We start from the raw sequence: 25994 nt of genomic DNA, 5'->3' as shown, positions 1-25994 counted from the left end.
TTTTTAAAGATGATTCCACTGATGGTTTGGAGGAGGAACCATGTGAAAATAAGGTAAATGATTTTGTTATGGATGTTTGTAGAAGTAATATGAAGGATTCTCTAGTGTTGGATGAGGATTCACCAACCATGGATACATTTGAAGTTGACATTACAACAAAAACATCAATGAAGGTAGAAATCCCTACTGAGGACTCAATATCTCTTGATGATGCTGATGAATTTTCTGTTGTTATATTAGAAGAAAATGCAGAGTGGGCGGCGTGATTTCATGGCAGTTTAGGGTCGTCACCGGTAGGAGTAGTCGACGATCGAAGCAAGAGATGCCATCCATGATCGGTGGCCGGTGGCGATAGTGAGCATAAGAGCCTTTGACAGTGAAAAAGAAGATGGGTTTGATAGTTCATGTATGAATGAAATAATTAACCCAAAACTAAATCAGAAATAGAAGGGTGAATGATAGTCACGTGCTTATATGGACTGTTTTTGTTGACAGTGCATCCATATCATTTTCCCCCTTATTTTTTTACTTTATATTCTTCCTCCAAAAGTAAACATTTTCTAACACCATTCTCTGGTATTTTTTCTAACTACTCAACATATCAACAAACTCACTATTATCTTTTACCAATCCATCGGTTTAGATTTTTTTTTAAATTCACAAAATTTAGTTCGAATTTTAAAACTCGTGAAATCCTAAATCATTATGATATTTATTATTCACTCTTTAGTCAATATAAAATCACGAAACACAATTTGTTTCTTCCTTCTCTATCCATCATTATTAAAATTTGAAAGAAAAAAATTTCATCATCGAGAAATTAAGAGGATATGAAATTAAGGGGTTTTTCACTAAAAAAAACTGATTTCAAGATGGGCAAATACTAAACTTACATCTAAGATGGACATGAGTTAGGTTGAGTTTGGTTTCGGTTAACTTGATCTGATCCGAAAAGTATACACACTCTACCAGTACAGTGCTCATATCAATCTAGTTGCAATGATGGTACCCCTCAGTTCCACCCATTGTGCTTCAGTTTCCCCCTTGCTGTGCTCTAGTGACTGCTATCTTTATATCAGCAACGTTTTGTCGTAAATAATGTCAGTATTCAGTATCCCAGCAATGTTTCATCGTAAATGATGTCGGTATTCAGTATCCGTTAAAAAAACACATGATCACTGAAACTTCTCATATGTAAGCATGTCTAGTTTTTCTTGGAAACTATATATATTTTTGTTCTACAGCTCAGTTTGGACTATTACTCTTGTACTTTTCGTGACTTGATAGGATCAAATGAGACGCATGCACCCGAGCATCGCTGGATTCAGAAGATATTACTTATACAGGTAAAATGTATATGAAATGAGTTACTTTTTATTAAGATGATAGTAAAGAGTAATGGCAGGCCTAGTACAGTTCACAAAGGGCAAGGACATGGTGTCCTAGTGCATCAAAGGAGGGGAAAGCCCTGAAGAATAAATGCATCGGCAACCACTTGATTAGCAGCCTGAGATGGATGAACACTGTCCCAAAACACAAACTGGGAGGCATTGGAACAAGTTCGCGGTGTATGCGGATTGCACAATAAAGATATCGTCTCTATTGTCCCTGTCCCACAGCAGCCTCTTGTTGCGTCCATGAAACCTACCAGATCAAAAAAAGAATCACACGCAGTGATTACATATATACATTATTTTCTCCATTACTAAGACAGAGGAAGGTCAAAAACCACAATCTTGAAATCAGGGTATTGAAAAGGTCAAAAACCACAATCTTGAAATCAGGGATTTAACAACATCAAAACGTGCCTTGAAAATGTCAAAAACCACAATCTTGAAATCAGGGTATTGCTTCTGCAGACTGGCTGCTGCTGCGTTGAGCTTTTTGCTGAATTGCTTAGCGTCTATATTGAACCTGGTCACACATCCCTTCTCATGTTTACTGAAAAATGTTTTCGCGAAGGGAATGCAACATATCGGAGGAAGAGAAGTAACACCCAGTTTCCTAGCTCCCAAGCAATACATGTTCTATGTATCAGCCAAATCACCCCAAATTTATTACAATCCTCTACATATAGGAAAGAAGAAGAAGAAACTGAGCATACCCTATGTCAGACACATACTTGTATCCGGCACTCGCTCTCCAAGAAAACCTACGTAGGAGCAAATACTATATATTAGCATAGCTTACTACACCGCCTCACCCTTAAACGAACCAAAAATCCTTCGTCTATCTTTATCTCTCTCTCCCTCTCTCTCTCTCTCAGGCTTTAACCATGATATATTCCTTGTTCATTATCCCGGTTAATTCTTTACTCCAATTATCATCATTCCTAGTCTACTTTTTCTTGTCTTCGTTTTCCAAAGTTATGTTTCTCTATTTTCTTGGAGTTGTTTCTTTTGTTTCGTGTAAAGAATCGGGTTATTTCTTGTTTTGTTCATATTAGTTTCTGTGAATTTGTTCAATTAAGCATTATATCTGCATTGTTCATTTCTTTGTTTTTCTTTTTATCCTCTGTTTTTGATCAGCATGAAAAGATTTAGTTTGTCCAAGAAAAATAGTTATTTTCAATCTCTTTGTCAAGAACCTGGACCCTTTCTAGGAGGCAACCTTAGGCCCTTTTCAGAATATTCTTTCGTGCTGAAGAAAATGGCAAGAGCAAAGGATTTGAGCCTGTAAAGTTTGAATTAAAGGGATCAGCTACGGCTGCCATGATAGTTCTCCATGACACTATGCTTAAAGGAAACAAGTTGTATGTATGTTCTTTCTTTTTCCTTTGTTTAATTTATGCACTTTAGAGGAATGATTATAGTTGTGTGATCATCTCGTTGCACTTCCATGGCAGACATGTGTCCAAATTTGACATGAAAAGCAAGAGGATAACTGCTTAAGAAGACAAGTTCATTAATTTGTGTTAGATTGGTCTAGAAATTAAGTTGACAAGTTGGAAATTTCATCTTGGTTGGTGGCCAAACTTTGAACATGTGAATTTCATATTTGGTGGCTAACTTGTACACATTGGAAAATTCTTTGTTAGGTGGCCAAACTTTAAGAACAATCTCAACTTCTTCAACTCCCCAAATTTGTAGTGCCTCTAATTGCGCTCACAAGCGCCACACACCCGAAGGTGTTCATACTTTCAGGATGTTAATCAAGTTCAAACAATGATTGAACTTGATTACTGTTATCACCTTGGTCATCATATCTGCAGGATTTTCTGATGTCGTAATTTTCTGAAGTAGAATATTTCATTCTTCAAAGATCTCCCGCACAAAGTGATACCTCACGTCGATATGCTTAGTCCTTAATGGTAGACTTGATTTTTCGCTAAGTGAATAGCGCTCTGACTGTCACAATAGAGACTAATGTGATTTTGAACAACTCTCAAGTCTTCCATCAACCTGTTAAGCCAAATTGCTTCCTTTACAGCCTCTGAAACTGCCATGTATTATGCCTCTGTAGTAGACAAGGCCACCATAGATTGTAATGTAGACGTCCAACTTACTAGGGCTTTAGCAAGAGTAAACAAATACCCAGTAGTTGATCGACACTTATCCAAATCACCAGCATAATCGGAATCAGCATATCCAACCACACACTGACCAAGTGCTTCATCCTGTTCAAAAACTAAACCAACATACATGGTTTGTTGGAGATACCGTAGAATCCATTTCACAGCTTGCCAATGTCCTTCTCCAGGATCATTCATGTACCTGCTCACAACTCCAACTGCTTGTGAAATGTCAGGACGCGTACACACCATTGCATACATCAAGCTCCCAACTGCATTAGCATATGGAACTTTTGCCATATACACTCGTTCTTCGTTAGTTTTAGGAGATAATTGAGAACAAAGTTTCAAATAAGAAGCCAATGGGATACTTACATGTTTGGTATTTTCATTCATGCCAAAACATTGTAATACCTTTCTTAGATACTGCTTCTGTGTTAAACAAAGCTTCCCTCTCTGTCTATCTCTGCTTATCTCCATACCAAGAATCTTCTTGGCCTCACCTAGATCTTTCATCTCAAACTCTTGATTCAACTGAGCATTTAATTTGTCTATCTCCTTTTGACTCTTCGAAGCGATCAACATATCGTCAACGCACAAGAGAATATAAATGAAAGATCCATCTTTAAGCTTTTGCAAATACACACAATGATCATATTTGCTTCTAGTATACTTTTGCCTCCTCATAAAGCTATCAAATCGCTTGTACCACTGCCTCGGAGATTGCTTCAATCCATATAGAAATTTGTTCAGCTTACAAATCCATTTCTCACAACCACCATCTTTGTATCCTTCTGGCTGAGTCATATAGATATCATATTCTAAATCACCGTGCAAGAAAGCCGTCTTTACATCAAGTTGAGCTAGCTCCAAATTCAACTGTGCTACCAAGGCCAACAATATTCTAATGGAGGAATGCTTCACAACAGGGGAAAATACTTCATTGTAGTCGATTCCCTCCTTTTGAGCGTAGCCTTTAGCTACCAACCGTGCCTTGTAGCGAACATCTTTCTTGCTATGAGATCCATCTTTCTTTGCAAATACTCACTTGCATCCAATGGCTCTTTTACCTTTCGATAATTGTGTCAGTTTCCAAGTGTTGTTCTTTTGGAGAGATTGCATTTCTTCATCCATGACACTTTTCCACTTATCACTTTCCAAGATTTGTATTGCTTCTTGGTAAGTGATAGGGATATCATCATCAACAACTGGAAGAGCATATGCCACCATATCAACAAATCGAGCAGGTCTACGAATTTCTCTCCTTGGCCTTGTAACTGCAAGTAGTTCTGGTGTCTCCAATGGTTCTTGGGTTTGAACCTCTTCATCTTTTGATTCTTCTATTGGAGTTGAAAAATCAGCTGCATCAGCTTCTGGGATCATCGTCTGCTGAAACTCCACCTGTTTTGGAGTATGCTCCACCTGATGCGGAGTACTACTTGTCTCGACAACTTCACTTGTTACCTTCTTTACTAGGGCAGATTCATCAAAGGTAACATCTCTGCTACAAATTATCTTCTTGGTGTCTAAACACCAAAGGCGAAATCCCTTAACTTCATTGGTGATTCCCATAAAGAGAGCCTTCTTTGCTCTCGGATCAAGCTTGGATTCCTTCACATGATAATAAGCAGTGAATCCAAATACATGTAAGGAATCATAATCAGTAGCAGGTTTTCCAGACCATACCTCTAATGGTGTTTTTCCTCCTATCGCTGATGACGGCAGACGATTGATGAGATGTCCAACATATGTCACAGCCTCAGCCCAAAATGCCTTGCCTAACCCAACATTAGACAACATACATCGAACTTTCTCCAATAGTGTTCGATTCATACGCTCTGCCACCTCATTCTGTTGTGGTGTATGTCTAACAGTGAAGTGTCGAACAATACCATACTCATGGCAAACGTCAAAGAATGAGTCACTTTTATATTCTCCTCCATTATCCGTCCTAAGACGTTTGATCTTTCTACCAGTCTGGTTCTCGATCATATTTTTCCATTTCAGGAAAATTTGAAGCACTTCATCTTTAGACTTCATCGGATACACCCAAACTCTTCTGGAAAAGTCATCTACAAAAGTTACAAAATAATGGTTTCCTCCCAAAGACGATGTCTTTGAAGGACCCATACATCTGAGTGATTATAATCTACAATACCTTTTGTATTATGTATAATGGTGCCAAACTTCACTCTCTTTTGCTTTCCCAGAACACAATGCTCGCAAAAGTTCAATTTGCAAGCCTTTGCACCTTTCAACAATCCTTTCTTTGCCAGAATTTGCAAGGATTTCTCTCCAGCATGTCCCAACCGCATATGCCACAACTGTGTTGCGTCCAAATCATCACCTCCGGAAGCTGCTGCAACTGCTCCAATAATTGTACTACCTTGGTAGTAATACAAATTATTTTTCCTGATGCCCTTCATCATCACAAGTGTGTCATATGTGACTTTTAAAACTCCATCTCTCATAGTGACTACTGAGCCTTTGGATTCCAAGGCTCCCAACGAGATGAGATTTTTCTTCAAACTGGGCACGTATCGGACATCCGTCAGAACTCTGTTTGATCCATCTTGATTCTTCAATCGAATTGAACCTATCCCAACAGTTTTACAGGCATTGTCATTGCCCATATAAACAACTCCTACATTTAGTTCCACTAAATCGGAGAACCACTCCCGATTAGGGGACATATGATAGGTACAACCCGAATCTAATATCCACTCATCGAAATGGAATATTGTTGATGAAGCAACCAATGATATGTCAGAGTCATGTGCATCATGCTCTGTAACACATGCATCTGGAGCAGCTTTTCCTTTCTTCTTCAGCTTCGGACAATCTTTCTTCCAATGGTCTTTCTCATGACAAAAGGCACATTCATCTTTTCCCAATATGGACTTCGACTTTGATCTCCCTCTCTACTTTGGCTTTTGACTTTTCGAGCGACCTCTTGCCGCCATGGCCTCCGCTGCTTCGTACTTGCTCTCCTTCTTGGTTTTCTTCCTGAGTTCATAACTATACAAAGTAGCAGTTATATCTTTAAGGGTAACATTATCCTTACCATGAAGTAACGTTGTCTCAAGGTGCTCAAATTCATCTGGAAGAGATGACAACAACATCAAAGTCAAATCTTCATCTTTGAAGGTTTCATCCATGCCCAATAAGTCTTCCACTAGCTCATTGAATACAGTGATGTGTTCATTCATACTGGTACCTGGTTGATAATCAAATCTGAACAATCTTTTCTTCATGTGGAGACGATTCTGAGAGCTTTTCTTCAGGAATTTTTCCTCCAAAGCTTTCCACATCTTACTTGCAGAAGTCTCATTTTTGTAGCCATACTTCTGCTCTCTGGAAAGACAATATCGAATCGTGCTACACGTCAAACGATTGATTGTTACCCATTCTTTCTCCTCCATATATTCAGGTTTTTCTTCCTCAATGGAGATGTCTAGACCTTGTTGGAATAAAGCGTCTAACACCTCACCTTGCCACATGCCAAAATGACCGGATCAATCGAACAACTCCACCGAGAAATTTGCATTTGACATCATCCTCCTCACCGGTCCGGATGAAGAGCTTGATGTCTCAACTGATCCATATTTAGGCATTTTAATTCCAACGAACAATATTCAATAGCACGAACTATATCTTTTCAGCAACGGAACCACCAGGATAACCTCAACCGAAGCTCTGATGCTAATTGTTGGGGAAAACGAGTTATTTCCCACACGAACGTAGTTTTAATTTTGACATTTTAGGTCAATTTTAAAACTACATTCGTGTGGGAAATAACCCGTTTTCCCCCCAATAATTTGTATATCAGAAACCTGTCCAACGATATGACAAAGGATTGTCTTAAAGAAACGTTTTCTATATGCCCAAAGATCTCTAATAGTCATGAACGATGATGAGGGGATCTCAAGAGGTTCTGGGTTTGTCAACTTTTAGTGCACAAATGATGCTAAGCCGGCTATGGAGGCTATGGATGGTGCAGAAATTGGTAAAATTGATTTTTTAAGTGTTTTTTCCTTTTTAAAAACTTATAAGCTTATCCAACATAGTTATTGTTTACATGTACGAAATTGACTTGTTAATCAGGTTCAAGGAATTTGTTTGTGAAAAGGGATAAAAAAAGGCTGAAAGGACAATGCTATTGAAAGTACAAGGATGTGTTGGACTGCCGTTTTGAGAAATTGAAGGCTTTGAATCTCTACGTGAAGAACCTCAAAGTATTCATCGATGACAAAAGATTACAACAACTTTTCGATCGCCTTCGACGAACAATCTCGAACAGCGGTCCAACATATCCTTATACGAACCAAAAATCATTAATCTCATCTCTCTCCCACGGAGTTTAAGCGAAATGGCTTCATCCCGACCACCATCTTTGTCATTTCGGTCTCTTCCACTGCCACCGTCACAAACGGCGTAAGAGATACTTGGAGTAAAAGTTGACGTAACTGTAACAAAGAGATTTTCGACTGCGATGGTAACGGCAAAGGCGAAGAGAAAAGATGGGAGCAACAGAAGAGAATTTGCTATAGTGATCCAACTCGGTAACATTCGGCTCCAAATCTCTGCCGTTGGTCCCATCGTTTCTCTTTACCTTTGTCGTTGCCACTGCGCTGTAAAATCTCTTTGTTATGTTACCTCAACTTTTACTCCAATTATCATGCTTACTTTTTCTTGGCTTCATTTTCTCGAGTTTCTTGGAGCCGTTTCCTTTTCTTGGTGTCAAGAATTGGGTTATTTCTTGTTTATTTTATGTGAATCAGTTCAAGTAAGTGCGATATCTTTATTCTTCATTTCTTTGTTTTTCTTTTGACAACATATATATCATCTTTTGTTGTGCCTGGTGATCTCAAATCTTTTGTTCTTGTGCGAGTAAGGTGTCCGATCCGAGCTGCCTCTCTTTCAGTGTGGTTAGTGGCCCTTCACGAGTTAGCCTGAATAATATGGTTGTTTCGCAATAAGGTGGTTTTCAATGAAGTTAAAGTTGACGAGAACCAAATGTTTGTCATTTTCATCGCTAGGAAGGCCTGCTGGAGTAGATGTAACTGGCCTGATAAGATAACCTCTGTTACTAACTTTATTCTTGATCCTGCGTTGGTTTCGATTGGTACTGTGATTGGGGGGTGGGGGGAATCTCTTGTGGCCTATCCCATTATCTTTTAATGCTGATGGAGCGAACTAGGACAGCTCTGGCGTTGGTTGAATCTGTGTAAGTTAATCAGGATGTTGTTTATTAGTGGCTGCTTATAGGTGTTGGTAATGTCATCTAATTTGTGTTTGCCTGAGATTGAGTTTTTTAAGTAGATTGGATCTTCTCCTGCTCGAATTCACATATGATAAGGACGGATGTTTCGAAGGCATCGATAGGGACGGAGCCGTAGCAGTCTGGAGTATAGGCATGGTTGAGTGAAGGATTGACATAGTAGTTCTGGAGAAAGTCACCGCTTCTAGCAGTCGGTACATACAAAGCATCCTTGATGATAGATGCTGACTTGTTACTGCCAGCTACCTTTGCTAGCTTTCCCTGGTACTCCTTGAAATACTCTACTTGCTATGGTTTTTATTTTTTGAAGGAAAATTAGAGGCTATACTACAAAGCTCTGTCATCATAACCAGATCCAGCTGAAGCAAAATTGGCTCCAATAAGAATGATCTACCCTGATGCTTCAAGCTTAAATATACTTTGCTTGAATGTTTTGGTTCATTTTTCGAACAGTAAAACGTATATAAAGACTTTAGTATGAAGGGGATAGTATGTTTCTATTTGCCATATTAAATTTGTTTACATATATTTCATTCATTGGTTTTTTTAATTTATAACTTAAGATTAAACTAAATTAAATGTATTTAATTGTTACTTGAATAAACCGAATCAAACAGCGTAGCTAGAATGAGATATCTATTGTCTCATATTTTTGGTGAGTTAACGATAGGGCAAGGAACAGATGTAGTAAAGGATATCTATATGTGAAAGATTATAGTAGCATATTCAACTTAAGACTGACATTATTTTATTCCAGATTTGAGAAAAACAAGAAGCAAACACATCGAAAACGAAATGAAAAAGAGGGCATTATTTATTTATGGGAGCTCCTGATTGGGATCCCTGAAGCCAGTAGTCTCACGGAGTTCCCGTGTGTGAGGGTGTAGATTCAACCGGAACACAACGACAGCTACAGCAGCTTCCGCCTGGCGGTGGCGGCCCGCAGCAGACGCAAGCGGGACAGAAAACTGCAACAGAGAAAACCAAGATTAACAAATCAAATTCCAAAGACAAATACAGGTCTGCAGTTAACACGTGTAGCAAGGATTTAAATTGCAGTTGCGATTGTGTTTTTGGTTGCGTTGCGTTTGTCACAATTGCTGACAAAACAAATGTTATTGCAGTTATTGTGGGTATAGCAATCGTGCAATAACAGTTTTGGACGATAATAAAAAGGTTATATAACGACAGCTATTCCGATAACCAACTGTTATCTAAATCCCTGGTGTGTAGTGGTTTAAGGGTTCGTACCGTGAGGAGGACGAGCGGCATCACAGGGTAACATGGGAGACAAAACCAGGGAGAACATAACAAGGCATATCAGTACAGATCTTGTGTGGTATTCTGCCATATTTGCCTATGAGCTTATAAAGAAGACTGGTTTGCTGGTGCAAATTAAGAGGTACTAATCCACCTTATTTATATGCACTTCTTAAGCAAGTCGTCTGCATCTTTTCCTTTTGTTTTTCTTTTTTGTATTCGTTAATTTAGTACCAATTTTTCAGTCAAATGTTGTGAATTGGTCAGATATTTTTGTATTTTATTTTCTTGATTTTACATTCAATGTTCATAGATTACGACTTATTCTGGGCCTGCTACTACCTTTTTTTATTAAATTACTTAAATCAATTATAAATTTTTAATATACTGCTTTTCATATTTATATTTGTTTCTCTTTCAGAAAACATATTTATATTTGTTAAATCTTCAAAGATAGTTTCTGAAAACTTCTCCATTTGTCGAAGTCTTCAATTAGCCTGCGTCTTACAAATGTAGGTTTTTGGTCAATTACAGCGCATATATAAGACTTCTACCACTACAGCAAAACTGACTTTTTGCGGGTTTTTTTTAGCTATAACGGCATTTTTAAGCGCCGCAAAAAACACATGCGGCGATATGACAAACGCCGCAAAAAGTGCCGCTAAAGTTCGCAGCATTTGGTAACAAAAAATATCACAATAGGTAACGATATATAGCGGCGTTTATCTTTGAAAACACTACTATTGATTGTGTGTTTGCCGGCATTTGTCTTTGACAACTCCCCTATTGACTGTGTATTTAGCAATTAATTGTGTATTTAGTGGCATTTGTTATTAAAAACGCTACAAATAAGCCCATTATTAGTGTCATTTTCATCTAAAAATGTCGCAAATGGCACTATTAGGAGTAGCTGCATGAGTTGCATAAAATACCATAAAGACATTCTTTACACCAACAGTAATAATCAATTTTATAAATCAAAGAATATATTGTAGATATTAAATAAAAACAAGTAACTTGAAATTAAAAGGGTGGAAAACATTAATATAACAAAAATACATACAAATGTATACATATGTGTTGCATATACTAGAAACATAAATAATGGAATTTATTGAGCAGACATTCTACTTATAGTTCTACCAAGTAAAGGAAACTTCTATCAAACTAAACTTTCATAGCTTTAAAGAATATCTTTGCACTCCTTCGAGCCCCCAAAGCTTTAAGCAGCCTGAAGAAAGAAATCATCTTACCATTCTGCTTCGCTTAGATTCTTCATCACTGTCATTGGCATCATCTCCAGTAGCTTTTCTGGCAGAATGATATGGGAAAATATCATCAGTAGCAGCAGCCTCAGAATGGCCATGACCATAATCAAGAACCCGACTAACATTGTCCCACAGAAATTCAAATATATTGTAGCTCTGTACACAATGCTTTCTGCAATTTAGTTGGATGCTTTTGTTAGAACAATGCACAATACATAGAAAATACACAACAATAAGGGTAACAAAAAACAAGATCCAAAGACACATAATACGATACTATGATATTCACAAGGCTTGTTAATTTAAAAATGTTGCATGATCCAAGGTTGAAAAGATAGAGCGGCACTATAAATTTGAATAACCATCTAAACAGTACTTCAGAAGGCATATATATATATATATGCAGGAAATCCAGGGTTGAAACAATAGTGTGGCAATATAAATTCGTATGACCATCAGACCAAGAGACAGAGCAAACGCTGGCAAGGCAGCAAGGATTGCAAAGTTGATTTCATTTGCTCTGAGAATCTTATCCAATTCAAGCATTGCCCTAGTTCAATGAGCATCATAAGAAATAAAAGGTGGCAATTGCATGATAAAAATAACGTGCATTACCTGGATGAGCAGAGCACGAGCGAGCTCTCTATGGAGAAGATTCTGGATAGGGTTAATAAGTTCCTTTTCATATCTATATTATTAATCCCAATGATTAGAGTTCCACTCGAAGAAGAAATTTTCCACACTAAGAAATAAAAACCACAGCATGGGAGTTCAGTTAAAACAATAAGCCTAAGATCTGTTGCATAACTAAAGTGGGTTTTGTTTCAGTTATATTTGGTGCTTGGATCTGGTTCAGTGCTGAGTTTCGCTTTAGTGTGGCGTTTGCTATTGGTGTTGTTTGGTTTGATTATTTTATTTTCGTTTCGATTGTATGTTTGATTATTGCGTTGTTTGATCAAATTGTATGCACTCTTTTCCTCCATTTAAGCTTAGGGAAATTTATAACGAGACATACAATTTAATATGGTATTCGGTTCAATTTTAATAAAACTTCTTTTGCCAAGCCAAAAAAACGATGAATCAATTACTACCAACAAAATCATCTTGTTCCTATAAATAATATTAATCCCATTTTTTTCCCAATTCCATTTTTTGATAAGCTACCAACCTCAATTTCCTAGAAAAGGCAATTTAACTTTTGGGTATATCTAGTGTGCTTTCATTGGCTTCTATTCATACTTTCACATTGTCTTAAGCAAAAAAAAATTAACATGTCATATAATTAATCATCTTTTTCTCTCAAAATAGAGACTTTATTTTCGAGGAGAAGTCTACTAAAAAATTGAAGGTTTATGATGAGTGAAAATAGGCTTGAGTCGTTTGATACTATGTTTCCTGAAGCTATTAGGTATTTCTCCCAGCTTGTGGGTACTTTTGATCCTAGTGCGGTGGTTGGTGTTATTAACCTTTTGAATGAACTCTTTGTCTAAGGAATGAGAGACCTTTTGGTTAGGGGAGTGACAGATAAGGAGATAAAGGAGGCTATCTTCTGCCAAGGGGATGAACAGGGATGAAAAGCCCCTGGCCCTGATGGATATTCCTCTTTGTTTTTTTAAAGTCTCATGGCCTATTATGGGAGAGGACTTCATCAATGTTGTGAGTTATTTATTCTCTTATTCTACTTTTTTGCCAATATTCAATGCAACTTCTCTGGTGTTAGTGCCTAAGGTTCCAAATGCCAGCATAATGAAAGACTTTCGGCCTATATCATGTTGCTCTGTTGTGTATAAAACAATAACTAAGATTCTGGTAAATAGGCTTGCCAATGTCTTCCCTAGTATGATTATTATGAATCAAACAACCTTTATTCAGGGGCGTAGCATTATTGATAATACCCTTTAGGCCTAGGAACTTGTTAAAGGTTATGGGAGAAAATCTGTCTCTCCTAGATTCACCTTGAAGATTGATTTGAGGAAGGCATTTGACTTCGTGCATTGGGGTTTTATTCTTCACATTTTTGAAACTCTTGGTCTGTCTTTGCAGTTTAGGAAGTGGGTTCAAGCATGTCTCACAGCTTCAAGATTTTCCATTTCTTTTAATGCTAGTTTGGTTGGATTTTCTAAGGGTGCCAGGGTATTAGACAAGGGGATCCTCTTTCCCCTTGCTCTTTGTGTTTTCCATGAACGTTTTTTTTCGAAAATGCTTGATGTGGATGTTGTGAATGAGATTTTTAAATTCCAACCTAAATGCAAGAGGGTAGGGCTTACTCACTTGTGCTTTGCTGATGATCTACTGACCTTCTATAAGGGGACCTTAGGTTCTATTGTTGGTGTGCTCAGTGTCCTGGATTGCTTCTACTCCTATTTTGGTCTGAGGCTGAATGCTACTAAAAGTGAAGTTTTCATTTCAGGAGCTTCTGTGGATCAATTAGAGGTAATTAAGCAGATTACGGGGTTTTAAATAAGGTTGTTCATTACCTTGGAGTTCCTTTGGTAACGAGGAAGCTCTCTGATAGTGATTGTTCTCCTTTGATTGACAAAATTAGGGACAAGTTAAAGGTGTGGGGGTGCAAGCATCTCAGTTATGCTGGCAGAGCTCTACTTAATCGTTATGTTCTCTTTAGTTCGGTTACTGGTGTAGACAACTTATTCTCCCTCAATCAGTTATTAAAAAAGTTGATCAGCTATGCTCCAAATATTTCTGGAAAGGTAAGGATATTGCTGCCTCTAGTGCTTAGGTCAACTGGTGTCAGATTTGCACTTTAAGGTCTTAGGGTGGTCTTGGGCTTAGAGATACTAAGAGCTGGAGTAAGGCGTGCTCCCTCTTTCTTATTCAAAAAATTCTGGCTGAGGAATGATCGTTCTGGGTGGCTTGGTTAAATGGCTATGTTTTTAAAGGGGTCAAGTTATGGAATGTGGAGGATAAACCTAATGCTAGCTGGTGAATTAGGAAACTCCTGGATTTGAGGGGTGTTACTCGACCGCTCATTGCCTATGCTCCTAGTATGGCCTTTATAACTGTCAGTTGGATCTGGTGTAGGATCAGAGATGAGTCCCCTAAAGTTCCTTGGCATAAGACTTTGTGGTTCGTTCTTCACGTCCCAAATAGGGATGGCAAAAAAACTCGAACCCGACGGGGAAAACCGAAAACCGAATTAAACGGGTCGGGTTCGGGGATGATAAACGGGGATGGGGACGGGGACGGGGAAAACCCATTTATTTTAAACGGGGACGGGGACGGGTTTGGTAATCCCCACCCCGATTACCCGATTACCCGCCCCGATTACCCGCCTCGATACCCGACCCGATAAATATTAAAAATAATTATTTATATATATATATAATATTAATAAATTTAATTTAAATAAAAAATATATATTTATATATTTAATTTAAATATATATATATATATATATACCCGGCCCGATTCTCGGCCCAATACCCGACCCAATACCCGGCCCAATACCCGTTTAAATAACCGTTTATGCTAAACGGGGATACCCGTTTCCCCACGGTTTTCTCCGATTACCCGACGGGGATCCCCGTTTAAATCCCCGCGGTTTTTTAAACGGGGACGGGTACCGATTTTTTAAACGGGGACGGGGGGACCAATACCCGGCCCGAACCCGGCCCGTTGCCATTCCTAGTCCCAAAGCATGCGATTGTCGGGTGGATGGCCATCCTTGGTAGACTTCCCACCAAAAACAAGTTATTGAGTACGGGTATTGGAGTGGATGGAAGCTGTGTTTTCTGCAATGGCTTTGAGACTATGAATCGCCTTTTCTTTGAGTGCTCCTACTCAAAGAATATATGGGAGACTATTTTGGCTAAATGTAACCTTGTTATGATTGCATTGGATTGGGATGTTGAGCTTCGGTGGGCATTGACTTACCTGGTGTGTTTGATTCACGGAAGTAAGATTACCAGTGGGAATGTAAGATTACCTGGGAATAGGATTACTGGAATGTTGTATTTTGTGTTTGGTTGGTTTAGCATGAATGTAAGATTATCGTGTTTGGTTAAAGGAATAAAATTTATATATTTTCTTTAAAAAGTTTAAATTCATAAAATTTATATATTTTTTTTACAAAATTGAAAATATAAAAAGATTTGATGAAAGGGTAAAATTTTATTTTAACCTCTGAACTTCATATAAAATTTTAATTATAGATTTTTTTTGTAAATCTAAAATAGTTTAAGGATAAATTTTTAATTTAACCTTCATAGAATTTTTATTATTCAATGACAGAAGAATGATATTTTAGAAAAAAAAAGTAAGGGTATTTTAGTCCAAAACGCCGATAATCCAACAATACCTAAGGAAATGAAGGTAATGACATTCTTGGCAATATACCCTAAAAAATCTACTATTGGTAATCTTACATTACCGGGAATGAGATTTCCGGGTAAACCAAACGGGGGAATGTGGATTTCATTCCCATGAGAATCCCACATTTCCCCATCCAAACGCCCCCCAAGGGTAAATCCTTATTTACTTTTATCATCAAGGTAGCTTGGAATGCTTGTGTTTATTGTATTTGGGATGAAAGAAATAGAGGGCAGTTTAGGAGAGTAAGTAGGAGAGGTGATGAGATTTTGAATGTTATTGAGATGATTGTTAGGATTAAAGTTGCACATAGTTGTATAGACATGAATGATGATGTAAATGGAAGATTTTGTTCTAGGTGAGGACTTGTTTGTAGGTGCTGATTTTTTGTTGCTCCTATTATTTTGTAGCAGTTTTTACTGATTTTGCTTGGATAAATACAAACACACTTATCCGAAAGAAAAAAATTTGAAACTTCATCTCTTGAAAACGAAAGATTTGTATTTGATGTATTGTGATAACGTAAATTTATATATTAATGAATAATTATATTATGGGCATGTCATTAGAAAAGAAACGATTTTAAACTAATTACATTTTTATACTTTGACTCTTTCCAACCTTCAAGCATGTCTCATTCTCCCTGTTTTCTAGCACACTCTTTCCCCTGCATTTCCACAAGTCAAAATTTCCCATTTTATTTTGTCACTATACATTCAAAGGAGACTAAAGAATTCAGTTGACCCAGTTTACGTATTAGTCTGATTTTATCATCGGTTTTAAAATATTTAATTCAATTGATTCATATGATATAATCTTTACTTTAGTAATAATAACCTATCGAATTATTTCGGTGGTAGAAGGAAATGGTATTCTTTTTAAAAGTCTTAAATTCAAATAATTACGTATACATGATATGTGTTATTAATGATTAAAAAATTATCTGCAAATAACTTAAAGATCATGACAAAGTAAAGATCACACTACAGAGCACGTCCCTTTCATTCAAGTATATTTTGGTATTTGGATCATGTTTGGAGAAATATGCTTTTAGATAGGGGTGTTCAATCGGTCGATTCGGTTAACCGATCGAATTGAACTTCTAAAATTTCATTGATCGAATTCTTTTCTTTTAACTATTAACCGAATCGAAATTTTTTGAAAACAATTAACCGAATTGAACAGAGTTTGGTTAATCGATCGGTTAACCGAATTAATCAAAATTTATAAATATTATATATTATATATTTTCAGCTAATTCGGTCGATTAATTCAATTAAAACTAAAGTTTAACGTGTTTTAGATACGGCTTAAATATACAAAAGGTACCCAACCTATGTCCCTTTTTTTAGTTTAGTATCTAACGTTTATTTCGTTTCAGTTTCGTTCCTAAAGTTTCATTTTGTTACTCAAAATGGGTCAAACCGTGACAGACCGTTAAGTTTGGTTGTTAAGTGACATATGTCAACCCCTAAACCCACACCGGTCGTCGCCTTTCGCCATTAATGAAGCTCCACTCGACCTCTCCTCCCCATCGGCGACCAAACCCCCATGAAATCATGACCGATCGACTTCGATCGGCCTTTGGAATCTCGTGGGATCGCGATTTTCATCCTAGCGTTCACATGGTATAAAACGTTGATTCGCCATCGATCGATCACGACTTTATTGGGGTTTTGGTCGTTGAGGGGAGGGGAGGTCGGATAAAGCTTCGTCGACTGCAAAAGGTGGCGGTTGGCGTGCATTTAGGATTTGAAATGAATGTTTTCAAAGTTTTGGATTTATTTCAAAATTTGTGTTTTCTTTTTAATATATATGTATTTAATTTTAAATAAATTTTTTAAAATTATCAAGTTGTGACATATGTCACTTAACTGAGAAATTAATGTCGTTGACGACCCAGCACCTAAATGAGTAATAAATTATGAAACGTTAGACACCAAACTAGGACAAAATAAACATTAGTCACCAAACTGAAAAAATGGGCATAAATTGGACACCTTTTGTATATTTAAGCCTTTAGATAATGGCTCTGCAGCATACTGTGAATCCACTTCCCATGGAATCAGCTCGTCTCGTAGAAGCTGTACAATTCATTGCAAAATAATGTCAGCGTTTACCATTTCTGAAAAAAAACAATGATAACCGATCAACTTACCTGGATGAAATCAGAGTAAGAGCCCCAGTTTGATGTAGTGAATATCGTTTGAGTCGACAAATCCGGAAGCAGCAATCGAAAAAAGCTGCATAATCTAATGACTTCAGATGGGATATCACAAAAAGACACTCGAGATATACAACTGACATCTCTCCTAGGCCTTCAGAATCGATTGCTTGTTTGTCTGTAAAAGCAAGAACAACAGGAAACTGAATTAATCAAAATCACAATTCATGACATTGTTGTAAACACGACGAAACAAGGAAGAATTAATCAGAATATTGAATTCTGACGATACAAGGTAGTTCTTCAAGTTCATAAACCACCGACTGTTTAGATGAAGACGGCTCCCCCATACAACAAGTATATGATCTCGGGGACTTCCGGTGTGAATGGAAACCGGCGGCAGCGCTGCTTGTCAATTTCTGATCATAAAGCAATGATAACTACAGGATTTAAGGTTTGGAGCGTCAATCTCAATCTCTGTTGGCAACCTTTACGATGAAAATTTAAGAACAAATTCTGAAGTTGGAGGCTAGAGATTTTAAGCCTTTCGAGACGATCAATGGGTTTTAATAACAGTTTCCGAAGAAATGATAACTTACAACGAAGTCTTGAACATATTCTACTGTAAACCTGGAACATAAATCCAACTCCTCCAGACTATCACAAGAAACTAAACGAAGCTTTAATGGCTTGCCACGCGTTATATATTCACAGTAGAAAATTTTAATATTTTTGGCTTCGATCCGAATCACACGAACGCCTGCAATTTTAACTTTGTTAAGCTTCGGATGATCCCGTAGTTTGACACGCTTCACTTCACAATTTTCAAGAGAAAATTCCTCTAGCAAAGGGAACTTGGCTAACATGTTTTCCAACGTCTTGTGACTTAAAATTTTAACTTGGTATAAAGACACACCGCCTCACCCTTACCAAAAATCCTTCGTCTCTCTCTCTCGAGGACCGGGGCTTAAGCATGATGTCTTCATCGTTCATGATTCTGGTTAGTTCTTGGCTTCCACTTCTTTTTTTTCATCTACAGTTTATTTTTATGGGCTAGTTTTATACTTCCAAGATTTCTTATCTATCATCCATGTCTTGTTTTTCCTTATTTCTTTTGTGTTCTGCTTTGTATACAAAAGTCCTTCCTCTTTCTCTCGGGGTTTAAGTTTAACTGTTTAAACATGATATCTTCCTTGTTCATTATTCCATTTAGTTCTTTACTCCAATTATAATTGTATCTTCCCTCATTTACTTTTTCTTGCCTTCGTTTTCCAAAGCTATGTTTCTCTAGTTTCATGGAGCTGTTTCTTTTGTTTCGTGTTAAGAAATGGGTTATTTCTTGTTTATTTTCTGTGAATCTTTTCAAGCATGGTATCTTCATTGTTCATTATTATGTCTCTCTGTTTTTCTTTTCACAACAAATTTATCCTCTGTTTTTTTATCAACATGTAAAGCTGTAGGGTTGTCTAAATCACACAGACCTGAAGGGAAAAGCAGTGAGGATAATGTGATCTGAGAGAGGTCCTTTTCCAAGAAAGATTGGTATTTCCAATCTCTTTATCAAAAAAGATTGGTGTAAGTAACAGTTAACGTAAGCATAAAAAAGGGACTTCCCACTCAAGAACCTGGACACTTTTTTGGAGGGAATCTTCTGCCCTTTTGGGATTATCCTTAACTGTAAGATCGCTCGCAAGAGCAAAAAAGATTTGGGTTTGTTCATTTTGAGTCAGAGGAATCAACTACGGCTGCCATGATCGTTCTCCACACTATGGTTAAAGGAAACAAGTTGTATGTATATTTTTCTGCCTAATTTATGCACGTTAGAGGAATGCTGTAGTTGTGTGATCTTCTTGCTGCACTTCCATGGCAGATATATATGTGTCCAAATATGTCAGGAAGAGCAGGAGGACAACTGCTTAAGAAGATAACTTCATTAATTTCTATGTCAAAAATCTGTTTGGTGGCATGACAGAGGTTAGTCTAAAAGAAACGTTTTCTAGATATGAAAAGATCTCAAGTGTAGTAGTCGTGAACGATTATGAGGGAATCTCAAGAGGTTTTGGGTTTGTCAAATTTCAGTGCACAGATGATGCCAAGGTGGCTGTGGAGACTATGAATGATGCAAAATTGGTAAAATTTGTATTTTTTTCTTTGTCAGTGTTTTTACCTTTTAAAAAACTTACTAGTTCATTCAACATAGTTATCTTTTATATGTATGAAATTGACTTGTTTATTAGTATTTGTCAAACTCTCAACATATAATGTACTCTACATAGCTCGTTTTCAATTGGAGATATTATCGCAATTGCAATAATAAAAAATATACATTTTTTTTGTTTCTTTTAGTTTGAAGAAAGCAATATTTTTTTTTGCTCTGCAAGAAGATATTATTAATTATTATGTGTGTTATGTTATCACTTATGTGCATAAATGATGACGTGACACATATAATATGTATATAAATGATAATGTGACACATGTCACGTTATCACTTTAAACAAATAAGAATTGTCACACTAGTAATAAACGTTGATCATTGTTCAACTAATGGTTTCTATCCAATGAGGGATATTTTATCGCAAAATGGTACTTTGGAATCAAAACACCAAAAAATAGTCAAAATGGATCATTTTGACAAACATTCAGGGTGAATTTTTACGGTATGCCTAAAATTAAATAGTAAAGGGTCTTGATAAAAAGCCTCATACAAATAACCAACAATCTGAATTGTTTTTGCTGGTTTGGGTTGCATGCAGGTACTGCAGATCAAAGTGTTGAAATTTTTTTAAAAAAAAAGAACAAGTTGGGCTGCTAAGTAGCAGCCGGCTGCTAAAACAAAATAGGGAATGTGGTTTTTAGTCCCTTTGCACTTTAGGGTTAATTACAAGTTTAGTCCTAAGTTTCAACTATAAATACCCTAGCTCATTTAGCTTCAAAATCATCCCAAAACATTTCTTTCTTCCTATACTAGAGAGTTTTCTTGTGAGTAGTGAGTGTTTTGTAAACACCTGTAAATTTTCTCTCTTAGTAAAAGATCTGCAGCAGCCGGAGACGTAAGCACAATTGGCTGAACTCCGTTATCAATTTTCGGGTATTATTTTTCCGCTTTTATTTCGCATTCTCACTAATCTGGTTATAGGGAAATTACTTGTACTCGGTTTATTTCCTAACAACTGGTAATCAGAGCTTTTGGTTGTGAATTTTGTCAATTTTTCTGCAAGGTTACTATTCATTACTATTCACGTGAATAGTGAATTTCATGAATAGTGAAATTCGGTCGGCGATACGAGTTTATCGACGGTGGTGTTCTAATATACGGTGGTTCACAAGAATTGTCAGAAACGATCCAAAAGAAGCCAGATTCGAGTGGAAGCGATGGCAGCAGACGAAGGGAATGTGAAAATTGAAAAGTTCGATGGAGCGGACTTTGGCTTTTGGAAGATGCAGATTGAAGATTTTCTGTACCAGAAAAATCTTTATCAACCTCTCTCAGGAAAGTAACCAGAGGGCATGAAGAATGAAGACTGAGCTCTTCTCGACCGACAAGCCATCGGAGTCATCCGACTGACGTTGTCCCGAAATGTTGCTTTCAACATAGCAAAGGAAAAGACCATGGTGGGTCTTATGGCGGCTCTCTCCAGTATGTATGAGAAGCCATCGGCCTCAAACAAAGTTCATTTGATGAGGCGATTATTCAATTTGCGGATGACGGAAGGGGCATCGGTGGCACAACACATAAATGAACTCAACACAATCACAACCCAGTTGAGTTCAGTGGAAATTGAATTCGATGATGAAGTTCGAGCTTTAATTCTCTTATCATCTCTACCAGACAGTTGGAATGCTACTGTTACAACAGTCAGCAGTTCTTCGGGAAACAGCAAATTAAAATTCGACGATGTTCGGGACCTGGTATTGAGTGAAGAAATTCGACGGAGAGAATCGGGTGAAGCATCAACCTCTTCAGCCTTTCAGACGGAGTCTAGAGGGAGAACTTCAGAAAGAAATTCAAATCGTGGCAGATCGAAATCCAGAAGAGGAAAATCAAGAACAGGAAATAAAGATTTTACCTGTTATAATTGCGGTAAGAATGGTCACTTCAAAAGAGATTGCCGAGCAGTGAAGAAAAATACCGGCGCACAAGAATCTGCCAACATGACAGAGGAGACAGGTGATGCCATGATTCTAAGTGTCAACAGTCCGATTGAATCATGGATCTTGGATTCAGGAGCATCTTTCCAATCCACCCCGTGCCAATAAATCATGGAGAACTATGTCAGTGGTGATTTTGGGAAGGTTCATCTAGCTGATGATGAAACCTTGAAGATCGTCGGAAAAGGAGACATCCGACTAAAGTTGCCAAACCAGACCACCTGGAAGCTGACAGGAGTGAGACATATTCCTGGCCTCAAAAGAAATCTGATTTCTGTTGGACAGCTTGATGGAGAAGGATACAGTACAACCTTTTCAGGCTGTGAATGGAAGATTACCAAAGGAGCACTCGTCATTGCTCATGGTAAGAAGACTGGTACTCTCTATATAACCTCAAATTTAGAGAATATCATTGCAGTATCAGATACTGATGGAAAATCAAACCTATGGCACCAAAGGCTTGGCCATATGAGCGAGAAAGGGATGAAGACACTTTTGTCAAAAGGGAAGTTGCCGGATCTAAAGAATGTAGATGTCGGACTATGCGATGATTGCATCTTTGGCAAACAAAAGAAAGTCAGTTTTGCAAAGATTGGCAAGACACCCAAGGCAAAAAGGTTAGAATTGGTTCATACTGATGTATGGGGACTATCTCTAGTTCCATCTCTTGCAGGCTCATTATATTATGTCACCTTCATCGATGATTCAACAAGGAAGGTGTGGGTTTATTTTCTGAAGAATAAATCAGAAGTGTTTGATACCTTCAGAAATTGGAAGGCCATGGTGGAAAATGAGACTGGTTTGAAAGCCAAGCGTTTGAGGTCTGACAATGGAGGAGAGTACAGAGACAATAGATTCAGAGATTTCTGCGCAAACAATGGGATCAAGATGGAGACAACAGTTCCCAAGACACCGCATCAAAATGGCGTAGTAGAGCGCATGAACAGAACTCTGAATGAACGTGCCAGAAGTATGAGGATACATGCCGGATTGCCCAAATTTCTATGGGCTGAAGCTATCAACACTGCAGCTTACCTGATCAACCGTGGGCCCTCAGTTCCTTTGGATGGTGGAATACCAGAGGAAGCTTGGAGCAAGAAAGATATAAACCTTTCACACTTAAGAGTGTTTGGTTGTATTTCTTATGTACACATAAACTCTGCTGAAAGAAGCAAACTTGATGCTAAGTCCAACAAATGTGCCTTTGTTGGTTATGGCGGTGATGAGTTCGGTTACCGGTTTTGGGACTACGAAAATCGGAAGATCATCAGAAGTAGAGACGTCATTTTCAATGAGAATGTGATGTACAAAGACATGTCAACCGTAGAATCAAGTAGCTCCAACATCGAAGCTGAAACAAAGGAATTTGTTGAGTTCGAGGAGATTTCTGGAAATGATGTTCGGATCAATCCTGAAGCAGTTCAAGAAGAACCATGCACACCGGAACTAAGACGCTCCTCCAGAATTCCTAAACCAACCCAACGGTATTCTCCTTCTTTGCACTACTTGTTGTTGACTGACAATGGTGAACCAGAGTGCTATGATGAAGCAATGCAAGTGGAGGATTCGGTCAAGTGGGAGTCTTCCATGAAAGATGAGATGGATTCGCTTATGTCAAATCAGACGTGGGAATTAGCTGAATTACCACCAGGCAAGAAAGCACTCCACAACAAGTGGATTTACAGAATCAAAGAAGAGCACGATGGGAGCAAACGATACAAAGCAAGATTGGTTATCAAAGGCTTTCAGCAAAAAGAAGGTATTGACTACAATGAAATTTTCTCTCCAGTCGTAAAATTGTCTACAATCAGACTGGTGTTGAAAATTGTAGCTACAGAGAATTTACATCTTGAGCAGTTAGATGTAAAGACAGCTTTCCTTCATGGTGATTTGGAGGAAGAAATCTATATGAGGCAGCCAGAAGGCTTCATAGAGACAGACAAGAAAAACCTGGTATGCAGGTTGAAGAAGAGCTTGTATGGTTTAAAACAAGCTCCTAGACAGTGGTACAAGAAGTTCGATAGCTTCATGAGTAGCAGTGGTTTTATCATATGTCAAGCAGATCATTGTTGCTACATCAAGAGGTTCGACAATAGCTTCATTATTTTATTATTGTACGTTGATGACATGCTCGTTGCAGGCTCAGACATGCAAGAGATTATACACTTGAAGCAAAAATTGTCGAAGCAGTTTGCTATGAAGGATCTGGGCGCTGCAAAGCAGATTCTTGGGATGAGGATCAAGAGAGACACAAAGTCGGGGACTTTGATGTTATCACAGGCTGAGTACATCAACAAAGTACTCTCCAGGTTTAACATGCAAGATGCTAAACCAGTAAGTACACCTTTAGGTGTTCATTTCAGACTCTCCAAAGAACAGTCACCAAAGACGGAGGAAAAACGTGCACACATGGTGAAGGTGTCGTATGCCTCAGCAATTAGAAGTCTGATGTATGCCATGGTTTGTACCAGACCAGATATTGCTCAAGCAGTGGGAGATGTTAGCAGGTACATGAATAATCCAGGCAAAGTACACTGGGAAGCAGTCAAATGGATCCTCAGATATCTGCGAGGTACCACAAACAAAGCACTTTGTTTCAAAGGTGGAGATACGATACTGACAGGCTATGTAGATGCTGACTTAGCCGGAAATGTTGACATCAGAAGGAGCACTACAGGATATGTCTATACTCTAGGAGGAACTGCAGTGAGTCGGGTTTCTCAACTACAGAAGATAGTTGCTCTCTCCACAACCGAAGCAGAATATGTCGCTGTTACGGAAGCCAGCAAGGAGATTGTCTGGCTCCAAAGTTTCTTGGAAGAGTTAGGCAAGAAACAAGAAAACAATGTCTTGTATTGCGACAGTCAAAGTGCTATCCATCTAGCAAAGAATCCGTCTTTTCATTCCAGGACGAAGCATATACAATTGAGATATCATTTTATCCGGTCTCTTCTGGAAGATGGGATTTTGAAACCTGAAAAGATCAGTGGAGCTCAAAATCCGGTAGATATGTTGACAAAGACGGTGACCACGGACAAACTGAAGTTGTGTTCAGCTTCAGTTGGCATGCTAGAATAACAATACCAGAAATGATGTTGCATCGATCGAGGTATGAAGACGGATTAAAATCAGTCTTCAAGTGGGAGATTGTTGAAAATTAAAAAAAAGAACAAGTTAGGCTGCTAAGTAGCAGCCGGCTGCTAAAACAAAATGGGGAATGTGGTTTTTAGTCCCTTTGCACTTTAGGGTTAATTACAAGTTTAGTCCTAAGTTTCAACTATAAATACCCTAGCTCATTTAGCTTCAAAATCATCCAAAAACATTTCTTTCTTCCTATACTAGAGAGTTTTCTTGTGAGTAGTGAGTGTTTTGTAAACACCTGTAAATTTTCTCTCTTAGTAAAAGATTTGCAGCAGCCGGAGACGTAAGCACAATTGGCTGAACTCCGTTATCAATTTTCGGGTATTATTTTTCCGCTTTTATTTCGTATTCTCACTAATCTGATTATGGGGAAATTATTTGTACTCGGTTTATTTCCTAACACAAAGAGGTTAACAGAGAAAGGTGATGTATGTAGCTTTGGGGTTGTTGTTCTGTTGGAGATAATCACAGGCCAACCTCCAATTATAAGAGCTGAAGATGAAAAGGTTTAACACATAAGTCAATGGGGACATTCAAACCATTGTTGACAAGAGATTGCAGGGAAATTTTGATGTGAATTCTGCTTGGAAAGCTCTGGAAATAGCAATTAATGTCTTGCCTGTATCCAACTCCCTCTCGAAGGCCACCCATGAATCATGTGGTAATGGAACTGGAAGATTGTTTAGCGACTGGGGTAGCTCGAAAGGCAAAAGACAATGAGAATTTAGCTGTGGAGAATGAGATGATTAGTGTTAATCTGGATTCTGAATTGAGTACTCCCATCGCTAGGTAGTGATTTTCGTGTTTTTTAATTATGAGTTGCGACTTTAGTAGTGAAAAAAAAATAAACTTATTCATACTTCAATTATCATTTCTATAATTTACCCTCTA

At 37.9% G+C, this 25994-nt stretch overlaps 1 protein-coding gene and 1 pseudogene across 1 annotated transcript; one reads left to right on the top strand and one right to left on the bottom strand.

Moving 5' to 3' along the window:
- Positions 1-1369: 1369 nt before the first annotated feature.
- LOC120137611 lies at positions 1370-11866 on the bottom strand (annotated as a pseudogene).
- An 809-nt stretch (positions 11867-12675) lies between these two features.
- On the top strand, positions 12676-13925 carry LOC120137610. Its single transcript, XM_039153317.1, has 3 exons — positions 12676-12771; positions 13364-13753; positions 13866-13925. The coding sequence occupies exons 1-3, from the start codon at positions 12676-12678 to the stop codon at positions 13923-13925; spliced, it is 546 nt and encodes a 181-aa protein (XP_039009248.1).
- Positions 13926-25994: the final 12069 nt, after the last annotated feature.

This window comes from Hibiscus syriacus, unplaced genomic scaffold (genome assembly GCF_006381635.1).
Source record: "Hibiscus syriacus cultivar Baekdansim isolate YM2019G1 unplaced genomic scaffold, ASM638163v2 tig00110674_pilon, whole genome shotgun sequence".
NCBI lineage: Eukaryota > Viridiplantae > Streptophyta > Magnoliopsida > Malvales > Malvaceae > Hibiscus > Hibiscus syriacus.
Note: the sequence above shows the minus strand (reverse complement) of the source record. Positions and strands in the feature narration are given on the sequence as shown.